Source organism: Salmo trutta, chromosome 12 (genome assembly GCF_901001165.1).
Source record: "Salmo trutta chromosome 12, fSalTru1.1, whole genome shotgun sequence".
Taxonomy (NCBI): Eukaryota; Metazoa; Chordata; class Actinopteri; order Salmoniformes; family Salmonidae; genus Salmo; species Salmo trutta.
The window spans coordinates 16,983,069-17,003,362 of record NC_042968.1 but is presented as its reverse complement, the minus strand read 5'-3'; the positions used below and the strand labels follow the sequence as shown (position 1 = coordinate 17,003,362).

At 43.8% G+C, this 20,294-nt stretch overlaps 3 protein-coding genes across 5 annotated transcripts in view; all 3 read right to left on the bottom strand.

The window, feature by feature from the left end:
• Positions 1-5,442, bottom strand: part of LOC115203040 (AT-rich interactive domain-containing protein 3B) — a 62,364-nt gene extending 56,922 nt beyond the window's left edge. For all 3 annotated transcript variants that reach the window (XM_029767337.1, XM_029767339.1, XM_029767338.1), the window contains exons 1-2: positions 4,426-5,442; positions 2,449-3,093 (exon numbers count right to left, since the gene is read on the bottom strand). In XM_029767337.1, the coding sequence (XP_029623197.1) occupies positions 2,449-3,093; positions 4,426-4,461 (681 nt within the window). In that variant the 5' untranslated portion in view covers positions 4,462-5,442. The remainder of the gene's footprint in view (positions 1-2,448; positions 3,094-4,425) is intronic.
• A 263-nt stretch (positions 5,443-5,705) lies between these two features.
• LOC115203041 (protein FAM219B) lies at positions 5,706-14,513 on the bottom strand. Its single transcript, XM_029767341.1, has 6 exons — positions 14,205-14,513; positions 9,046-9,160; positions 8,824-8,917; positions 8,635-8,712; positions 7,931-7,982; positions 5,706-7,620 (listed from the first exon to the last, which is right to left on the bottom strand). Exons 1-6 carry the CDS (start codon positions 14,280-14,282, stop codon positions 7,471-7,473), a joined length of 567 nt encoding a protein of 188 aa, XP_029623201.1. The 5' UTR covers positions 14,283-14,513; the 3' UTR covers positions 5,706-7,470.
• Positions 14,514-15,403: 890 nt separating this feature from the next.
• LOC115203038 (cytochrome c oxidase subunit 5A, mitochondrial) lies at positions 15,404-20,294 on the bottom strand. Its single transcript, XM_029767336.1, has 5 exons — positions 20,135-20,294; positions 19,052-19,168; positions 18,783-18,904; positions 16,655-16,779; positions 15,404-15,542 (listed from the first exon to the last, which is right to left on the bottom strand). The coding sequence occupies exons 1-4, from the start codon at positions 20,205-20,207 to the stop codon at positions 16,666-16,668; spliced, it is 426 nt and encodes a 141-aa protein (XP_029623196.1). The 5' UTR covers positions 20,208-20,294; the 3' UTR covers positions 15,404-15,542; positions 16,655-16,665.

The following is a 20,294-nucleotide window of genomic DNA, read 5'->3' as shown; positions in this document are numbered from 1 at the left end:
AACTACCTCTAGTCTACCACAAATATGCTCAGCTCAACCCCTCCAGTATGGAGCTGCTAGGGAGGGAGTTCACTATCACTGCCCGACACCCAGGGCACGGTCCACAGGCGTGATTATTACTCTACTAATCACTGGGAGATTACCACGAGGAGAGGGATATGAGAGGTCAATTAGTGGGCCTACAGCAGAGCCCAGACTGGGGGGGGGGGGCAGTGAGAGCGAGCGATCTGCCCAGGCCCAATAACACTCCGGCCAACACTCCACACAATGCTTTTGTCCATCCTCTCGTTTGACAATTATTTACTCTGCTGTTCAGGGCAAGGTCACAACACATGCATCAATGACAGAAAAGACAGAAACTCTCCACCCCCGATCTTTACGCCATGCTCCTTTGACACTCCTTCTGCTGTCGTAGAGCAGTGTTTCCCAACTCCAGTTCCCCCAACGACACACATGTTTGTTGTGGCCCCAGACAAACTCACTGAGGGCCTGATGATTAGCTGACAAGTTGAACCAGGTGTGCTTGTCCAGGGAAACAACAAAAATGTGTGCTTTTGGAGGAACTGGAGGACTGGAGTTGGGAAACGCTGTTAGAGGACATTCAGTTGAATGCATTAGATTGTACAACTAACTAGGTATCCCCTTTCCCATTCTTGGCTAATATAACAATTGCATAATATCAAATCAGTGGTAGGTTGTTCTATTTGGTTTTTATAACCTTATTAATTGATATTATAATAGGCTACTTCTAACTTCTAACACTCAGGTTATGATGTGCCATTGCTTTGGAAAATATTATCAACACTATCAGAGAATGGTATTTATTGAGGCTTCTCCCCAGCCTCTTGAAGACAATACCATCAAAAAAGTCACCCTTCAGCAGTGTAACCTAAAACTGCCACAAGAGATGAGCCGTCATTAAATACTGCAGAGCTGACATAATGACAGGAAAGATAAAAGAGAGGAAACAAAAAAAGCGCAGACCAATTCTAGTTTGACAATGCCTCTCCAACCCCCCAGGCTCAACCCCCTCTCATAATAAAAGAACCACGCCACAGATAGCCAGGCCAGGGCTCTGCGACACCTCTCCTGCTCTGATCCCTGGTGGCTGTCTGACAGCTGGCCTAAACAGAGACATGTCGACGACCTCTAACCTATCGCCACCAATGACACATTTTTTTTTGTTCACAGTCACATAACAATGTGGTCAAACTTCTTTTCATTCAGGTCGTTTCCACTGTGATCTAGTAATGTGGTAGCTAGACGTCTACTCCCCCCTCTATCCTGTCTGTCTGTTCTCTGTGATAACTCTAACCATAGCACGCCTGCCCTGCCTGCCTGCCTGCCCTGCCTGCCTGCCCTGCCCTGCCCTGCCTGCCCTGCCCTGCCTGCCCTGCCCTGCCTGCCTCTAATCCAGGGCTCAGTCTGCTGTCATTTATTTACTTCCCATTCCACCATCCCTCCTGTGGAGCTAAATTTGGAAATAGACAGAGTGACAGTCCCAAAGCTATTTCCCCTTTAAATAGACAGTAATGACATCCTTGGAAAATGATAGTGCAGCACACGCAATGCAACAGTCAGTCACAGCAATAGATCTGTTCTGCCTCCTACATCTGTCAACTCCACTGCAACATGGCTTTTTATATCAACCACTGGTGGGCTGTTACACAACACATGCTACTTCCCTAGTGCTGACTCAACCATGAAGGATAGCTTGGCTTCCACTCTGCATTCTGTCACGCCGTGAGGAAATATTTACCTTCAATGGAAAAAGTACACTTGGCACAGTGCTGAAACCCTTCAGATGGGTAGCACCACTACTGTGCTTTAGGATACCTCTACCTTCTCACCCCGTGTGCTGCATGTCTGCCAGGAGAGAGCAAGAGAAATCACTGAGCGCGAGAGAGAGAGCGCAGAGTGAGTGAGAGCGACACACGTGCCTGGCCCTCTGCCAGTGCACACTTCTAGGATTTTTGGCCACAAAAGCCAAAGTGCGGCTCAGCCCTCCCCGGTGATTGTAAGTGTCTCACAAAGATACTGGCTGAGAGGTCTGTGTCGAAGCTAAGATTAACCCACCCGCTCACAGCAGGAGAGGGCAGAAACAAATCAGACAAAACACACAACAGGAGACTGGAAAATAGCGAAAGGCTTTCCCACTATATGACGCTTACTTACCAAGGGGGACATTTGTGTTTTCATTATACAGCTTTGTGTTGACTCACTGTTTTTGGGGAAGAGATAGTACAACTTTGATACCAGATTAGCTGCCGAGGAGAAATATTCAGAGAAATGTGGCAATCTTTCTTCATGAGGACAAGTCTATTCTTTAATGTCAAGGGCAGACATAAAATTAAATTGGGGATTGGATTTTGAGAATATAGCTAAGAAAGGAGAACTGACATACATTAATAAGGAGAGTAGATTGGCGGTAAGCCAAGGTGGCCTTACCTGTTTGAACTGATCCTCAAAGCTATTCCAGTCAGCCTGCCCGTTGGGGGAGGTGGCAGAATGGGGCCCTGCAGGAGAGCGGCTCTCGTCAGGCTCCTGCTTCACCCTGACAGGTGGCAATGGCACCTGCTGGGGGCCCGAGGTAGAGTAACTGCCAAATGGATGCGCTGGGAGGCGGGAGGCACCCTGTTGTAGAGCCAGTGTCTGCTTGCGGAGGTACTCAAGACCACTAGCCCCTCCCTCTTCCTCCTCGCTCCCCTCGTCTCCATCCATCATCTCCTCATCATCCCCTGAATCCCGGCCTCTGTCCTCCTCATCCTCCCTCTCTGAGTCCACACTGCTCTGGTTGGAGACCCGGGACAGTGGGCCTCCTCTGGGTATCCCTGAACCTCCACCTCCAACCAGGGCCTTGCCCATGAAGCCAGCTCCAGAGGCCCGGGCCGCAGCCAGGATGGCCTGCTGCGCTGCTACCTGCTGGGCGTACATGATGTGGGCCTCGCGGAGCCGCCTCTCTTTGCACTCCATCTCCAGCCTGGCCTGCTGCTGGCGCTGCAGCTGCTCCATGACAGCCTCCAGCTTCATTCCTCCTGCCGTGCCTCCCTGAGGATAGACACCCCCCAGACCACTCTCCTGTGACATGCTGGGCTGGGAGAGGAAGTGAGGAAGACATCAATAGCCAACCATAAACCAACAACTCAAATTACCACTGGATGTCTGGCTTTACAGGTTCTAATAAAAACATGCATAACACAAAGTGGACTATTTAGACATAAAAAACAGGGAAGTCCCATCTGTCAGGATTTGAGTGAAGTCACCACCAGACTTAGTACAGTAGGCTACAACAAACCATCCACTTCATGAGGATAACATGGGTAAGTTTCAACATGAGCACAATAGATGAGGGAAAGGCTAATTGACATTGGGGAAAGGGGAGAAGACAGGCAAAATACCGTTAATTAACAAACAGGGGAAAAAAGTACAAAACAAATGTACTGCATGGAAATGATTGTATGGTATGCAATATCTGGTGCTACACGTTTAAAAGTACAGTAGTAAAATGCAGGACATATTTATTCGTAGGTGTAGTATAGGCAAATTATACAATGTTCAGCACAGCTGCACATAATACAGAAGTTACAGGACCACGTTTTGTCCTGTAGATATATCTACAGCATATTGCATGTATGCGTCTTATTTGAAAAAATGAATTCGAGTTAACGCACAACACTCAATTGAAATAGATATGCACCACTTTAAGAATTAGCTAAAACAATGTAAACCATTCGATTTTGACAATAACATCTGTACCAATAACAACTTTGAAACAATGGTGAACCATGTAGCCTCGTACAGTTGTTTCTTATCGTCAAAAGGTGTCAATTTAGCTTAAATCCGAAACAATAAATCAACCCAGATGTATCCTACATTCAAAATTAGATGACTGATAAAGTTCGAATATAATTTTATCCAAAACACAGGCATACACAGCTCTTCTCTTCTATTCGTGCAGTCAGTCAAAATTAGCTTTCCGGATGTATATGGCGAGGTTCCAGAAAACGTACATGAGTAAACAGCGTATAGTATCGTAGCTGGCTAGTTTGTAGGCTACGTACATATACATACATATATATATATATATATACATACATACTTTCCCCCCTATCATATTAGGGGCGCAGATTACAGTGCATAAAAATATGCATGCATTTTATCTATTTTATTGAGTTACGCATTATACATTACTTGCAGTCGGATTTACCACTGTAATTAAAACATGAAATTGGCAATGACGTACGCTGAACTATCAAAACCAAATATTAATAAGGATTTCAATTTTTAAAAAGCGTTACTTTTGATAGTCTCGTGCTTTTAGCCTATATTGTTCTGCAAATAAATGTTCGCTACCTCGCTCCTATAGGCTATGACACAGCCGCGACCTAGCCAGGGCACAGCGCCAAACAGGGGGAAACTACTCACCATTTGTGCCTTGCTGCTACCGGAATTGTCCACCATCCCTCCTTCCTAGGTTATCCTTTTCCCTCTTCGCTGGCACGGTTTCTATCACTTGTAAACACAGAGTAATTGTGCATGCACGGGGGGGGGGGTTAAATTTGTCCACCAGCAGATAGGCAGAATGTTGGCTGTGTGACTCTCAATTGTATCTTTCTCCACTACTTTTTTTAATTTAGACAAAGACGAACATGAAATATGGCCCGATCTCATATCTCGAAAAACTAGCCGTTGAGGTAACTCCCTTGACTCGATTTTCCTTCACTTGAATTACATCCCCCGTCTAGGCGTACAACATCATTAGGGCCCGCCCAGTGACAGCAACAAGTTCCAGCGCTACATTGGCTGAATAGTTACTATGCGTATGCAAATCTCATGAGAATGGCAATTTTATGAGAATGGCAACATTGTCAGTCCATGCAAACGAGAGCCTATTAAATAGTACATAATAGATCGCGTGTGGCCGTTATGCTGACAGGCGGTTTCCCTCAATACCATTCCATTTAACATGTGGATAACTTGCCTGTTGAATAATTGGCCGGCCCTACATTTTTGGCAAACATTGATAATGCAAAGGTAAAATGACATAACTATTGAGGTACAGTACTAATGCAATTTATAATCCCAGATAAAAACTACTCTGCTGAGCGGTGAACTATAAAATAGCCTACAAAGACACATTTATACAGTGATGCATGTACGTAACGCAAGTAATGACAGCCTGTTAGCCACTTCCCTCGCCATGAAATAATATTGTGACAACTCAATTCTGCCCCCAAATGGATGTGAATGGAAATGCTCTGGTCTGGTATTATGGCCCCACTGTCTGTGTGGTCTCTACGTTCAGTTAACGATCTATTTATTCCACATGTGTCCAACTCATTCCACGGAGCGCGGAATGGCTGTGGGTTTTCGCTCCTCCCCTGTACTTGATTGTGGAATTAAGGTAACTGATTAGTAAGGAACTCCCCTCACCTGGTTGTCTAGGTCTTAATTGAAAGGTTAAAACAAAAACCGGCAGCCCAGTTTGACGCCCCTGATCTAACATAACCAACCTGCTTTATCAAGATGTCTTTCCAATATACTCATCATAAACATATTCTGCTTCCTCAATGCTGTACATCCAAGCTCTTCTACATAACAAATATTTGACAGAGATTAGATTGATAGTACTCTGAATTCTGTGAGAACAACTTTCAATGGTGTAACATCACCTCCAGCAAACCAGAAGAAAATTACAAAAGGACGTGTGTGTATTCAATATAATTAATATAGCAAAACGATCTTTATAATCAAATAAAAATAGTTTCCTATACATAATATTTCAAGTTTTTTTTACATTTAGCACTCAGTAACACTTGGTATATTGTTTTAACTAGGATACAGAAGCAGATTGGCCCATTAGTTGCATAGTACAGGCGATTGCAGGGTACTGGCTACTGACTGCACTGGTTGGTGTTGAGTGCAATATTTATCTATCTAGCACTCAATGGCTGCGTTTAAACAGGCAGCCCAATTCTGATATTCTTTCTACTAATTGGTATTTTGACCAATCATGCCAGAACTTTCTCTTTTTCAAAGCTGATGTGATTGGTCAAAAGACCAATTAGTGAAAAAAATATCAGAATTGGGTCGCTTGTGTAAACTGTGCCAAACTGACACACACTTCCACATTAAGTCTGCACTGATAAACAGCAACTAGCAAACACAAACACACTTCTCATCTTTAGCCACACATGTAAGGGCTCGAGTGATGAGAATCACTCATTCTAATGCCTGACAACACAGACAGAATTCGTCAAAGTGTTTAGTGTACTGACAATGCACTGTTTGCTTTAAAAATCACAAGATACCAAAACACTAACATAAGGGTGGGAAAATGTACAATTTGCTGAGAGACATGCGAGTGAGTGATCAAAATGTAACAACAGGTAGGAGGTGACTTGTCTGTTCAGATCGCCTTCTGATATCGTATGCATGTCCCTGTGAGTATCTAGTAACTACTATATGTAGTAGACAGAGAGGATCAAGTGGGTTATTGTGTTGTGTACAGCATTGCCAGGAGGCAGTGGTTAACCTCTGGCAGTGGTTAACCTCAGTGACACCATGGGCTGTAATGTTACCTCTAACACGCAAGACAAGATTGACCAGTTCTCATTGCTGTAACATTACAGTAAAAACAGTGCCATTTTGTAACCCTTTAACATATAACCCTTTTTTGGGAAAAAGCATTGAAAGGCAGCCTGACATGAGTAAGTGCTAGTGTCCCTATATAATTTAAAGCATTAATTCACATACAAGTAAACCATGTAGTGTCAAAGCCATATACAAGGGTTTGAGGTTAGACCCAATATTAATACCAAGGATTTGCAACAAAAATAGGGAATTTTAGGAAGATGTATTAAAAATGCCAATCTAAAGTTAGGGAATGTTCAGGTTTGTTTTCAAAAGGCTTACTTTGAAAAAAGGCAATTGGAGCAAGACAAGCTTGCAGAAAAAGCTTTAGCGTTCAAACCGCTCTAGGACATTTGCTGTATGCATATTACCTTGCATATCAATTTTCTGTGTTTAAATAGACCTGGGAGAGATATGCCAAAGAGGACAACAAGACAGTGACCTTCTCCATCAGGTGAATGAGTGTAGTGCATGTCCAGAGATTAATCACCCGGCACCTGTCTATTCAGAGGGGCTGCAGCATGGTTAGCATTTCATCTAGATCCAAAATAACACAGAGGTCAACATTTGGGGTGACAGAGAGCCCTGCTTCGACAGTGGCTAAGGCTTAGGATGACTTCAGTCCATGCTTAAGGTTAGTTAGGGTGTAGAGAGCACTGCATAAACAGTGGCTAGGCGTTTAAAGTGTTAGGGGAGTTCCATGCTTAGACAGTGGTAGGGTTTGGGTAACAGGAGGCCTTCCTTGACTTAAACAGTGGCTAAGGTCAGGGTAACAGAGGTCCAGTCTTTAAACACAGAGCTGCAGGGTCAGCCAGGTCACAGCACTAAGTGCCCTCCTCACTGCACAGAGCACGACCAGGCCTCAGCACAGCAGCAGGCTGAGGAACCCATGGCTTTAGGGGGAATGAGGTCCAGGTCCTCGTCGTCAGGGATCTCATCCAGCCGGTATCCATCCTGCAGCAGCTGCCTGCTCAGGTCTGGGTGTACCTGCACAGAGAGGTCAACAGGTCAGCTGTGGAATGACAATTCAAGAGGTATGCGGACAGAAGGTGCAAGATGAAGGTGTGAGGAGAATATAAATTGAAGGTGGATTTCAGATTTTTTTTACATTGTGTATACTTGCATTGAATCTTGTTTAAATATGAATAGATGTGCAGTTGACTATAAAGGGCAACTATTTTATATGGAAACTGAACCCTGTTTCTGATAGAGAGCACTGCTGCTCAACGAACGAGCCTTTCTATGTAGAAGCATGGTCTGAGTATAGTATACACTGTTTCACACTGGGCACACTCACCTCGGCTGAAGAATATCCTGAGGAATACTGCTCGACATCTAGCTCATCATTACTGCAAGGTCAAGACAAGATAATGTCATTAGGAAAACTCTTAGGCTGGGATTCAATCCAATCGCGGATTTGGACAATGTGCCACTTAAAGGTAATTTACGATTGAGTCAACATATGCAGCATTTACCGTAAATGTGATCTATGCAAACATGGGAACATTGCCTTTTAAAATGTGCATTGCTGACCAGGCGCACTTGGATTGAATTCCAGCCCTATACAGGCTCCCGAGTGGCGCAGCGGTCTAAGGCACTGCATCTGAGTGTAGAGGCATCACTACAGACCCTGGTTCGATTCCAGGCTGAATCACAACCAGCTGTGATTGGGAGTCCCATAGGGCGGCACACAACTGGCCCAGCGTTGTCCGGGTTTGGCCGAGGTAGGTCGTCATTGTTAATAAGAATTTGTTCTGACTTGCCTGGTTAAATAAAGGTTAAATTAAAAACTTCCTAAAAAAACAGAGTCTTTAGAGATTCTGTCTGCAGTCAGTAGTGCCTTGCCAATAGTTTTTGTCAGAGAGAGTACTTAGCACCTCTGAACAGAGTGCCAGCCATAATTTGCGCACTGTCAGACATCCACCAGCGTGTGGTCCCTAAATCACAGCGCGCCGAACGATTGGAAAATCAACATTCGGTGCTATGTGTGTAGTCCTTTACCTGTCTGATTCCAATGCTACCAGTGTCTCTTCAGCGTGCTGACTCAAAGCGGCATAGCCTTTGTTGAACTTCACACTTCTACAAGAGGAACAAGAGAAACTTGAATTGTAACAGCTCGAATACCTCAAATTCCATGTTTGTAGGCGTCCAATGATACACGCCTACAAACATACATCTCCCCCCTCTTACCGCTTTCCTCCTTGCCTGGGCTGTTGCATCACTGGACCCCCTGAGGTAAGTCCTTTTTTCTTCATTGCTTTGCGGGCCAACTCACGGTGTTTCTCTAAAGCCAGGATTCAGTCACATGCAGAAGAACAACACTTTAAATAAAAACATAGGCTATGACAACACTGAAACATCAGAAGGCTTTAAACAGGAATTGTGTCAATCTAGGGCCAGGAATGCGCTTACGTAGTTTCATGTGAATGGCTGGGGCTTTGGACATGATGTAGGGCCCCCTCTTCTCCAAAGGTCTGATGCCCCCATCTGTAGCCCTTGGTCTTGAGCTGCTGCCAGTGCCAGGACCCTTGACATGTAAAAATCAAGAATGTATGAAATGTCATGGCGGATTCTGTTACAAATAGAGAATCCCTGGAAGACCACTTCAGGAAAACAGCCTTGCCCTAATGCTGCTACACAACTACAAATTAGCCCTGCCATTAGCCTCTCATTTGACTCAAAAAGATAACTAGCCAAGTATATTGCCACCAATTTAGAAAATGATCCATTTTTTTTAAATAAATGAATTCTTTGCTCCATAAAGTAATCCAACAATGTTTATGCCGCCATTTTTTCTATTTAAAATCTTCTCACATTGATTGTCACAGCTGAGTGCCATCATGATCATGACACTTCCCAAAGTGCTGCATGTCATGTCATGTCATGACATGACGGGACTCACCAGTGTCGCTCAATGAAGATTTTAAATAGACAAGATGGCGGCATAAACATTGTTGGATTACTTCATGGAGAAAAACATTTATTTTAATAACTGAGCATTTTCTAAACTCAAACGAATCACCTGCAACTGGTCACGCCCGAATCGAGACCATAAAAAGTATTGTCAAATACAGGTTAGTTCAAATCTATGCTGGCGGTTTGTATAAGGGCTGTCCAGTAACAGACACCCAAAATCTTTGGTTATATCATAAAATTACCAGTGTAATGTTTGGATTCAGTCGTGTTCTTAACTTTGTGAAACTCTTCCGTTTCAATTCCTACCATAGCTATGCTTATGCAAATGATTTTCATATTTCTTCTGCAAGAAACATTTCATTTCAGCTGTTTCCATATAGCAGTGGAGGCTGTTGAGTGGAGGACGGCTCATAATAACGCTTGGAATCTGCCCGCTTTTATCCATCAGAGACTAAGTCCCCAATCTCCACAGCCTGAGTGATGCCCCCAGCCCAAGTCCGGCCGCCCCTGCTCGGACTCTGAGTGCCCCCCGCCTTGGGGGAGGCCTCCTCGTGCACCTGGTGACCTTTTGACTTCTACAGCGAGTCCCAACCTGACTCACAATCCCACCAGAAGACAGGCCTGGCGGATGGGCGACCACCACCTAGCCCCCACCTATCCAGAGCACAATGTCTTATGCCTTCTACCTACCTGCCTGGGCTCTCTCACACTCTGTCTGGCCTCTGGCCCTTCTCCGTGCACCTGGTAACCGGTAAGTAAAGGAGGATGGTCCCCGACAAAAGCTTGGATCGAGGGCTGACTATCAATAGATCGCAGCAAGTGAGCTGTTCTGCTACGTACAAAACCCTGACCCAGAATCAGGTCGTCTATGGAGTGATTTAGCACCAGGTTCCCCACAAACATGCGGTGCGCATCAGGAGAGGGGCAGCAACTTATCCAGCCGCACCCCAACCTCGTCACAAACGGCTCTATTCACCTGTCAAAAGAGGGAGACTATCCCAGGCCAACCGAAGATCCGCGGCGCTACGATATCGTTACGTTTAGGGGGGATTCTGACTTAGAGGCGTTCAGTCATAATCCCACAGATGGTAGCTTCGCACCACTAGCTCCTCAGCCAAGCACATACACCAAATGTCTGAACCTGCGGTTCCTCTCGTATTGAGCAGGATTACTATTGCAACAACATCATCAGTAGGGTAAAACTAAACTGTCTCACGATGGTCCAAACCCTGCTCATGTTCCCTATTAGTGGGTGAACAATCCAACGCTTGGTGAATTCTGCTTCACAATGATAGGAAGAGCCGACATCGAAAGATCAAAAAGCAACGTAGCTATAAACGCTTGGCCGCCACAAGCCAGTTATCGCTGTGGTAACTTCTGACACCTCCTGCTTAAAAGCCAAAAATTCAGAAGGATCGTGAGGTCCCACTTTTCATACTGAAAATCAAGATCAAGCGAGGTTTTGCCCTTCTGCTCGACGGGAAGTTTCTGTCCTCCATAAGCTCACCTGTGTTACCGTTTGACAGGTGTACCGCCCCAGTTAAACTCCCCACCTGCCACTGTCCCCGGAGCGGGTCGCACCCGGCGTGAGCACCCAGGGCTCACCTCCCCAAGTAAGTGAAAAAACGACAAGAGTAATGGTATTTCACCCGCAACAAAGGCCTCGCACTTATTCTACACCTCTCATGTCTCTTCACAGTGCTAGCCTAGAGTCAAGCTCAACAGGGTCTTCTTTCCCCGCTGATTCCATCAATCCGGTCCCTTGACTGTGGTTTCGCTAGACAGTAGGTAGGGACAGTGGGAATCTCGTTCCTACATTCATGCACTAATTAGATGACGAGGCATTTGACTACCTCAAGAGACTCTCAATTATGTCCCGCCGTTTATCCCTGCTTCATCGAATTTCCTCACTTTGACATGAGGGGGTCACAGCCACCCTGAAGGTAGTTTGAGAGCGACCGCGAAGGCTAGCATGCTACGGTCAGATATCATCAAATTGACATCCATTTGAGTAATGCCCGGTGGTATCATCAGAGGCTTTTCTGTCTTACAAACTGGACATCAGTTGCCGCTACTAACCTTCAGCGGACTTTAACTGGGTTTTTACACTCAATCGACTTCAAGTGCCAGCGAAATACTTATAGGCTTGAAAACCAAATAACCCTCGTAGTATCTAGCGGCACCATCGACCGGGTGTCGGAAGAAGCAACAGAAAATAATCATACCCTTTCAATTATTTGCTTTCCCAGTCAGCCCTCCGGGACAGAGACATAGGAACCACCTTAACCAGCGCTTCATTGATATTCCTCACTGACATTTTTATTTATTTTTTATTTTATTTTATTTTACCGTTATTTTACCAGGTAAGTTGACTGAGAACACATTCTCATTTACAGCAACGACCTGGGGAATAGTTTCAGGGGAGAGGAGGGGGATGAATGAGCCAATTGTAAGCTGGGGATGATTAGACAGCCGTGATGGTATGAGTGCCAGATTGGGAATTTAGCCAGGACACCGGGGTTAACACCTCTACTCTTACGATAAGTGCAATGGGATCTTTAATGACCTCAGAGAGTCAGGACACCCGTTTGACATGAGGGGGTCACAGTCACTCCACGGTTGATTTGAGTGTGACCGCGACATTTGGGTACGCTCCTTTGAATTTCATCAAGATGACATTCAGTGATCCGTGACCAGTGGGAACCTAAGCTTCTTCCGTCCGTTTTATTGTTCTGCAGCAAATCAATGGGTGTGGATGGTACGACACACATCAAATGTAGGCCTCCCTCCCCAGACAAGCTGGAGATACCTCTCCCCAGTTCATAGGGCATGAGCCAGATCCATGCAATGCCCTATCACTGCAGGGCCAATGGGTTTAGTCTCCACCTCAAGTCTAGTGAGCGTAGAGGAGACCTCCCCACCAACAATGTATGGGGCCGGCGAGCTCCGTAGCTGGCGAGATCTGCGAGAAGGGCCAGGAGAGCGTCCAGAGTTTCCGCCGCCAACCGCCTTCGCCCGGCCAACAGACACCACCCCGACGAACCCCCACACGCAGCCCCTTGCGAGACCATGCACGAGAGACCATGAGATGGGCCGCAAAACGAACTTCCAATGGTGGCGAGAGGAGGGCCTCCCTAATCTTCTACATTTGCAGACACTGTTACATAGTGTTTTCTATTGTGTTATTGACTGTATGTTTATATGTAACTCTGTGCTGTTGTTCTTGTCGCACTGCTTTGCTTTATCTTGGCCAGGTCGCAGTTGGAAATGAGAACTTGTTCTCAACTGGCCTACCTGGTTAAATAAAGGTGTAATAAAAAAAATATAAAATAAAAAAGGGTGACAGAGCGACTGCTCCCCCAGCCGCAGCTCGAGCCCAGCCCCGCTTCGCACCCCAGCCCGACCGACCCAGCCCTTAGAGCCAATCCTTACCTCGAAGTTGCAGATCTTTTTTTGCCAACTTTCCTTACCTACATTGTTATAACATGCCAGAGGCTGTTCACCTTGGAGACGTGCTGCGGATATGGGTACGGCCCGGCGTGAGATTTACACCCTCGCCCCCAGATTTTCAAGGGCCAGGGAGAGCTCACCGGACGCCGCCGAAACCGCAAAGCTTTCCAGGGCTTGGGCCCCTCTCCCGGGGCGAACCCATTCCAGGCCACTCTGCGCTTCAAAGAAAAGAGAACTCTCCCCGGGGCTCCCGCCAGCTTCTCCGGGGTCGGTCGCGTTACCGCACTGGATGCCTAGCGGCACCCGTCTCCGCCAGTCCATGGACAAGTAGTTTGCGGTCAGTGGGTCACATTACCAAGGTGCTATTGAAATTATAAAGTTTGAAAAACTAATGTAAAAACGTGACTTGAAAATGGACAAACTAAAGGGTGTGCTGAGTGTACATTTTGAACCTTGTTTGAAGTCAGGTCACATGACCAAGGAGCTATTGAAATAAAAAAAAATGTAAATATTAGGAAAATAGTGCGAGATGTAAATAGTGTGAGATGTAAAAGATGTTGTAATGGTTAAAGAGCTATAGAAATTTGAAAAATTAGATTTGTCACTATGTTGACTGCTAACTGCTGTTGGTGGGGGTAAGGAAAACTACAGGCGAATATCCAACCTGAATCTGGCTTTACCTCGGTTGCAATATAGGCATATTCCCACGAGTGTAAAGGGTTAACGGAATAGTTAAGATTATAGAAGACGTTTTGAAATATCAAAAGAACATATTGGTGTGTATTCTACGCAGTTGAACATACCCTCATTTTAATATTTGTCAGTGAACCTAAACAAGTTACTGGATAGGGCAAGTAGCTTAGCGGTTAAGAGCGTTGGGCCAGTAACAAAAAGGTCGCTGGTTCGAATGCCCGAGGCGACCAGGTCGAAAATATGTCGATGTGCCCTTGAGCAAGGCACTTATCCAGAGCAATTAGGGTTAAGAGCGTCTTCTAAATGACAAATGTAAATAACGTTCTCAGTATCTGGTGTACAATCTGTAGCTAACATGGTTTGCTTGCTAACGTTAGCAGTAAACAGTAAATAACAAGCCAAGTAACGTTATACGCTGAGAGAATGGTAGGTTGGCTGTCATTTGAAAACAGAGTTGCCAGAAATCAGATTGCGTGTGTTATTGGTTAGCTAGCTAGCCAAAACATAGTTACCGGCGTCAAAACCTGGGACTCGGGGACTGCAGCAAGGAGAGTATCCCTCTCCTCCTGTTCCTCCATAATGTTGTTCATGTTGGTGGGAATGTTCACGCTTTACACGCTAAAACAGGCATGTTGACTGTATTTCCAACCATCCATGAAAGGATATGTTGTTATCACTGCTGTTTTTTACTCCTGCTAGATAGTCTAAGTACCACTTCCGCTTCCTGTCAACAGAAGCCTTGGACTACTTTCACCGTCCTTCCTTCATCCCTACCCCAAGTCATCCGAAACCACATAAGGTCGGAGAACTTCAGTAGTAGCAAAGAGGTAAGAAACTTTCTGGTGACAGTATTACCAATAACAAATTCTGTCTGATCATTGCAATATTCAACAAAAGAAGGGGCCACCTAACAGGGCTAGTGCAAAATTACATTTTGGCTAGCACCTATTGATGAAGGAAACTTGTTCCCGGGGACACGGATCGCTTGCGGTAAGGTTTAGGAATTAAGGAACGTATGTTCATTCATAATCAGCGTGAAATTTTGAGAAAACCAAATGTTAAATTACTACACACCTTTAGGGTTACTGTTCCCTCACGGCCATATTACAGCACTTAATGAAGACGACCGCCAGTGCTAATTAGCAATCTAGCACGTGTAACGTTAACTGGGAGGAGGCACGCAACATATGGATATTTGCAAATCTGCTAGTTGATAGGGTTTTAAGAATATTTCTCGCTAAAATGAGAGAAGGGCCATATTTCGAAAACCGGTCCACAAGCAATCATTGACGTTTAACAGCCAGCCGTGGGCGAAGCTAACCGCTGAACACACTACGCTACGGGGAGAAGGGTTTGAGAGCTAGTGCAAAACCTGACAGAATTACAGGACCCCTCTGCATTGAATCAAAGTGAATGCTGACCAAACCCATTGTTGGAATTAATCCCTTTGTCCTCAACTTTCTTGAACTACCATCTTACATCAGTTTCGACCCAGCAGTGTTATGAGATGCATCAAAGTACATACTACTAGTTAGGTTAAATGTTTGGGTCTGCCATATGTTCATGTAAACATAAGATTATGTTGTGTATGTCAGTGGTCTGAAGCCCATAATTGATTTAATTGAGCAAAAGTTTGTTTGTAAATTGAACATTGACACCTTTGGAATTAATGGGTTACACGCCAGTAAATCAACCTTACCATTGAGACAGCTGCGTCAATAGATATTGCTTTATTAAATCCATAATTTTGTACACAACAGGAGAGAGTGGATTAAATCAACATCATACAGACACCAGGACAAGGCAGAGACTTGAAGAGAAGTGGTTCATCTCGTTGGCCACCAGATGACCTGAGGGGAAATGAAAAGGAAACATTTCATTAGTCGATTAAAAAGGAAGAGAACTGTAAAGGGCCCGACGATGCAACATGCGTTTCCCAAAAGACCATGCAGAGAGAACGTTCGCTTATCGTGTCGTTGAGGCATGTGTCAATACTGATAGGATCGAAAGAAAGGCAGCGCTGCTCTCCGGCCAGCTTTCTCCATTGAAATCTTACCTTAAAGCTGCAGTATGTAACTTTCTGGGCAATCAGACCAAGTTCACATAGAAATGGGTTATGGATCTGTCACTCATTGAAAGCAAGCCTAAGAAGCGGTAGATCTGTTATGTGCGCTATATCTATGCTCCAGTTCTCAAGTTTAGTTTTAGGGTCTTGGATTTGTACACCAGCTTCACATTGATATAGACAATATTTTTGGTTATGCAAAAGTTATTTCAGAACAGTACAATGATTCTCTACACAATGACTGCTTGTTTTATCAAATTGAAATTAGGCAAACTATTTGAATTTTAGCAACCAGGAAATGGTGGAGCGATTTTTCTGCACATTGCACCTTTAACATTAGAATTATTCCACAATACTGATGCTGTATCAGCTCCTAGAGTTATTATCACCTATGGCTGCTAATATTGAGGCAGCTTATTCTAATGCTTACCCTATAATGCACTAAATAAAACTCAATTGAATAAACATAACTGATTTCAATATCATTTAAATATAGGCCTATACTGTTGGTAGGCTATTTGTCTTTTAATGCAGTCATCTCAGGTTTCATGTGAAGATCTTTATCCTTTGCTTGTTTAATATTTGCAGAGATATTGGCAACTTTATTTGTATTCAACTTCGTTGTGAAGTTATGGGGTCACAGACTGAAACATCTTGATTCTATGTTTAGTGGAGATCTGTATAACATATTTAATGATGCACTTCGCTGTTCTACGAATAGTCTGAGGAAGTTGGTAAATAACATGCGTTTAAGTGCAACTTTATGAACGAAGGTTTTGGGACACAGCTCAGAGATTTAACAATGCTCCTACGAAGGTTGTAACAATGAACTTAGCCTTAAGATGCTTTTGAGAAACCGGCCCCAGAGCATTCACTTTTCAATGTGTAAGCACTCACCCAGAGGATGTCTATAATTTGTCCATGCCCAGATCCTCAGGTGTGGAGATACCCAGCTCAATCAGAGTGGGCTGCAGTTCTTGAATCAGGTATGGGTAGATATCTTTGTGGGGGCCAGATTTGTCCTGTTAGAGAGAGGATGATGAAGTTCACCATAGGGAATATTACAAAAAAGGCATACAGGTTGAATATTGTGTACCATTCTATACGTTTCCTAAAATACTAATATATTATGTGAATAAATTCAAAGGAGATTAAATCCAAATTATTTTACATGTTAAACCCTTTTTCACAAGAAAGTGACAAACGCAATATGTGAAGTGTTGGTCCCATGAGCTGAAATAAGATCCCAGAAATGTTCCATATGCACAAAAAGCATATTTTTCTAAAATGTTTACATTCTGTTAGTGAGCATTTCTCCTTTGCCAAGATAATCCATCCACCGGACAGTTGTGGCATATCAAGAAACTGATTAACAGCATGATTGTTACACAGGTGCACCTTGTGCTGGGGACAATAAAAGGCCATTCAAATGTGCAGTTTTGTCACACAACACAATGCCACCGATGTCTCAAGTTGAGGGAGCATGATATTGGCATGCTGAATGTAGGAATGTCAACCAGAGCTGTTGCCAGAGAATTTAATGTTAATTTCTCTACCATAAGCTCCAACATTTCAGAGAATTTGGCAGTACGTCCAACCGGCCTCACAACCACGTCAGCCCAGGACCTGCAAATCTAGTGTCTTCACCTGCGGGATTGATGAGTATTTCTGTCTGTAATAATGCCCTTTATGTATGAAAAAAAAAAAGTCTGATTGGATGGGCCCATGTCCAGTCATGTGAAATCCATAGATTAGGGTCTAATTTCATTTTAAATTGACTGATTTCCTTACATGAACTGTAACATGTTGCGTTTGTTCAGTATAGAATAAAAATAGATTATGCGGTGAACCTTCCAGCTAGTCTAGTTAAATAAAAGGTAACAAAAAATTGTTGGCTACGTTGAAAGGGTGAGGAATTGGTACGCCTACTAATTAAGGAGTTTGACTGTTCTTTTTGTACAGCTAGGTGGCTCATGTGAGGATTAAAGTCTGCTTCCACCAAATACAAGCAATAGCTCAAACCCTAAAAGTCAATAGTATGCATATTTCAGGGGAAACAGTTATTTTCAAAGCTACTGGAATGTTACAAAGTGTGCTTTTGGTGGATTTGTCTGAATGGAATTCATTTAAATTTATGCTCAGCCATCTACAATTTTCTAATTTAACTATCTGGAACAAAAACCTACTGAATACGATAAAGGTGCTACAACATGTAGAATGTCTCACCCATGTGGAAGCTAGGTGAATTGCAATAGGCCCACCTAATCAGAATGAGTTTTCCCCCACAAAAGGGAATGTTGCATTTAAATTTTGATCAGTATATTATGGACATTTTCAGAAATTACAATGCAAAAATTCTACATGTAGCTCCTTTAACCAAATGGCATAAATTGAAATGGAAAGAGATTTTCCGTTTTGACATGTATAAAAGCAGCGAGTATATCCACACTTATGTAGTTCTGTCCTTGAGCGGTTTTTGTCTATTAATGTTCTGTATTGTGTCATGTGTGTACCCCCCAGGTAGAGTAGCTGCTGCTTTCACAACAGCTAACGGCGATCCTAATACAGTGCAGTTGGAAGGTATGCAGAACCCTTGACTTTTTTGGTCTGACATGCACTGTCAACTGTGGGACCTTATATAGACCAGTGTGTGTGCTTTTCCAAATCATGTCCAATCAATTGAATTTACCACAGGTGGACTCCAATTTATAGAAACATCAAGGATGATCATTGGAAACATGAGCTCAATTTCAAGTCTCATAGCAAAGGGTCTGAATACTTATGTAAATAAGGTATGTTTTATTTTTAATACATTTGCAAAATGTTTAAACCTGTTTTCGCTTTGTCATTTATGTGTAGATTGAGGGGGGGAAATAATTTAATCAATTTTAGAATAAGGCTAACGTAACAATGTATGAAAAGTCAAGGGGTCTGAACACTTCCCGACTGCGCTGTAAAATACATACGTTTATTTTATTGAGATATGACTTCACTAGAAGTCGGTAGGGGAAGCTGTGTAGCTCACCTTGACTGCCTCGAGGATGCGGATGGCACTGGCTAAGTCATTCAACCTTCGGCAAGCACGAAGAGCTGAGTCGAGGATTTTGGGTTCAGGTACCAGGTCGTAGCCAATTAATGTGTTCATGCCTATGGGATTCAAACATACTCCATTATACATTTTTTTCTTCCAAATGTTAGTTTTTTTATCCGTTAGTCTCCAACTCAAGGACTGGGAAAAAATGACAGACCTTTGGCAAAGTGCAAACTTATTTTCAATAATCTTTAGAAGATCACCTTTCTTCAGCTCCCAGGCATCAATGTCTGGCTTGCTGAAATAAGTGACCCAACGGGCATCAAACTCCTCATCTGTCTCCACCTTGGCATGGGAGTAGCATCGGGAGGCCAAAGGAGCTGCAACATAGAAAACAAACTAATTCTAGATTATATAGGAGGTCAAGGACTATTCATAGATGCTTGACTGAAGAAAATATATACACCCTTCCATTCTCATGAAGAAGCAGCTGAGCCATAACCTACACCTTCTGTCACGTCATCTCACTACCAGCTGATTTCAAATGTGATTTTTGCATGTTTGCAGCCCAGTATGTTGAGTACTTTGCCTGTGTACTCCACTGAGATCTATTCTATGGGAAACTGACCTGTATATGTCAAATGCATAATTGCAATATCCCCTTAGCTTTGCAGGGAAGGAATGTCTATTTACAGCAATCTGGCTAACTGGGCCAGAGGTCAATGCCAAGACACTCAGTTTATTTTCACAGCACAAATCTAGCCATAACTGAGTGTACTGATCTCAAGAGCAGTCGATGGTGTAGGACATGACCATAAACTGGTTTGACCGCAAGGTCTAGAATTGCTGCGCATTGTTGTGCACTTGTGACTCCCTCGAAAAACTGAAGCGTGGGTCATCACAAGGACACATGCTAAAGTTCACTAGCTGTCTCGTGGATCTATACATTTACACTGGATATGACCAATTTATGAACGTGATGACACTACACTAAGGGCACCAATAAATGTTACTTTGAATCAAATGAAAATCAATGTCACCCTGACGCAAACATTAGTCCCATTGACTTAGCTTTAAGCTAGCTACATACATAGCGAATGCCATCTATGTGTAGGACCACAATACACAACTTACAGTATTTGTGACTTCATATACTCTCAGCAATGCATTGAATTAGCCTAATAGTGTAAACTATGTCGAGTTTGAGACTACCTTAACGTTACATACCATTTACGACTAACGTTAGCTAGCTTGATGGCTATTTGCGATGAACAACTGGCTAACACGAAAGGCAAACAGTTGTATGAATAAATATACCATTTAATAGGCTTTGCCGTCAGTCTTACCCGAGTAACATGGTCGTATCCGCGCTAAACTCCGTACCCCAGAGGTTGAAAGTCGAACAACGGCTCTGAACATCTTGCCGACCGGTAAGAATCAGTGGCTAATGGTGTCGTATGCTAAGGAACCGATTCAGAGGGACATCGAAAAGGGAAGCAATTGCGT

Bases quoted from the DNA above. Each gene is read 5' to 3' on its own strand.
- LOC115203041 (XM_029767341.1), bottom strand. From the start codon at position 14,282: ATGAACAACATTATGGAGGAACAGGAGGAGAGGGATACTCTCCTTGCT. The intron at 8,918-9,045 runs GTAAGCGCATTC...TCCTGGCTTTAG, and splicing joins AGCCATTCACATGAAACTAC to AGAAACACCGTGAGTTGGCC. The intron at 7,621-7,930 runs GTGAGTGTGCCC...CTCTCTGTGCAG, and splicing joins CAGGATATTCTTCAGCCGAG to GTACACCCAGACCTGAGCAG.
- LOC115203038 (XM_029767336.1), bottom strand. From the start codon at position 20,207: ATGTTCAGAGCCGTTGTTCGACTTTCAACCTCTGGGGTACGGAGTTTA. The intron at 19,169-20,134 runs GTAAGACTGACG...TCTATGTTGCAG, and splicing joins GATACGACCATGTTACTCGG to CTCCTTTGGCCTCCCGATGC. The intron at 18,905-19,051 runs GTGATCTTCTAA...TGAATCCCATAG, and splicing joins TGCCTGGGAGCTGAAGAAAG to GCATGAACACATTAATTGGC.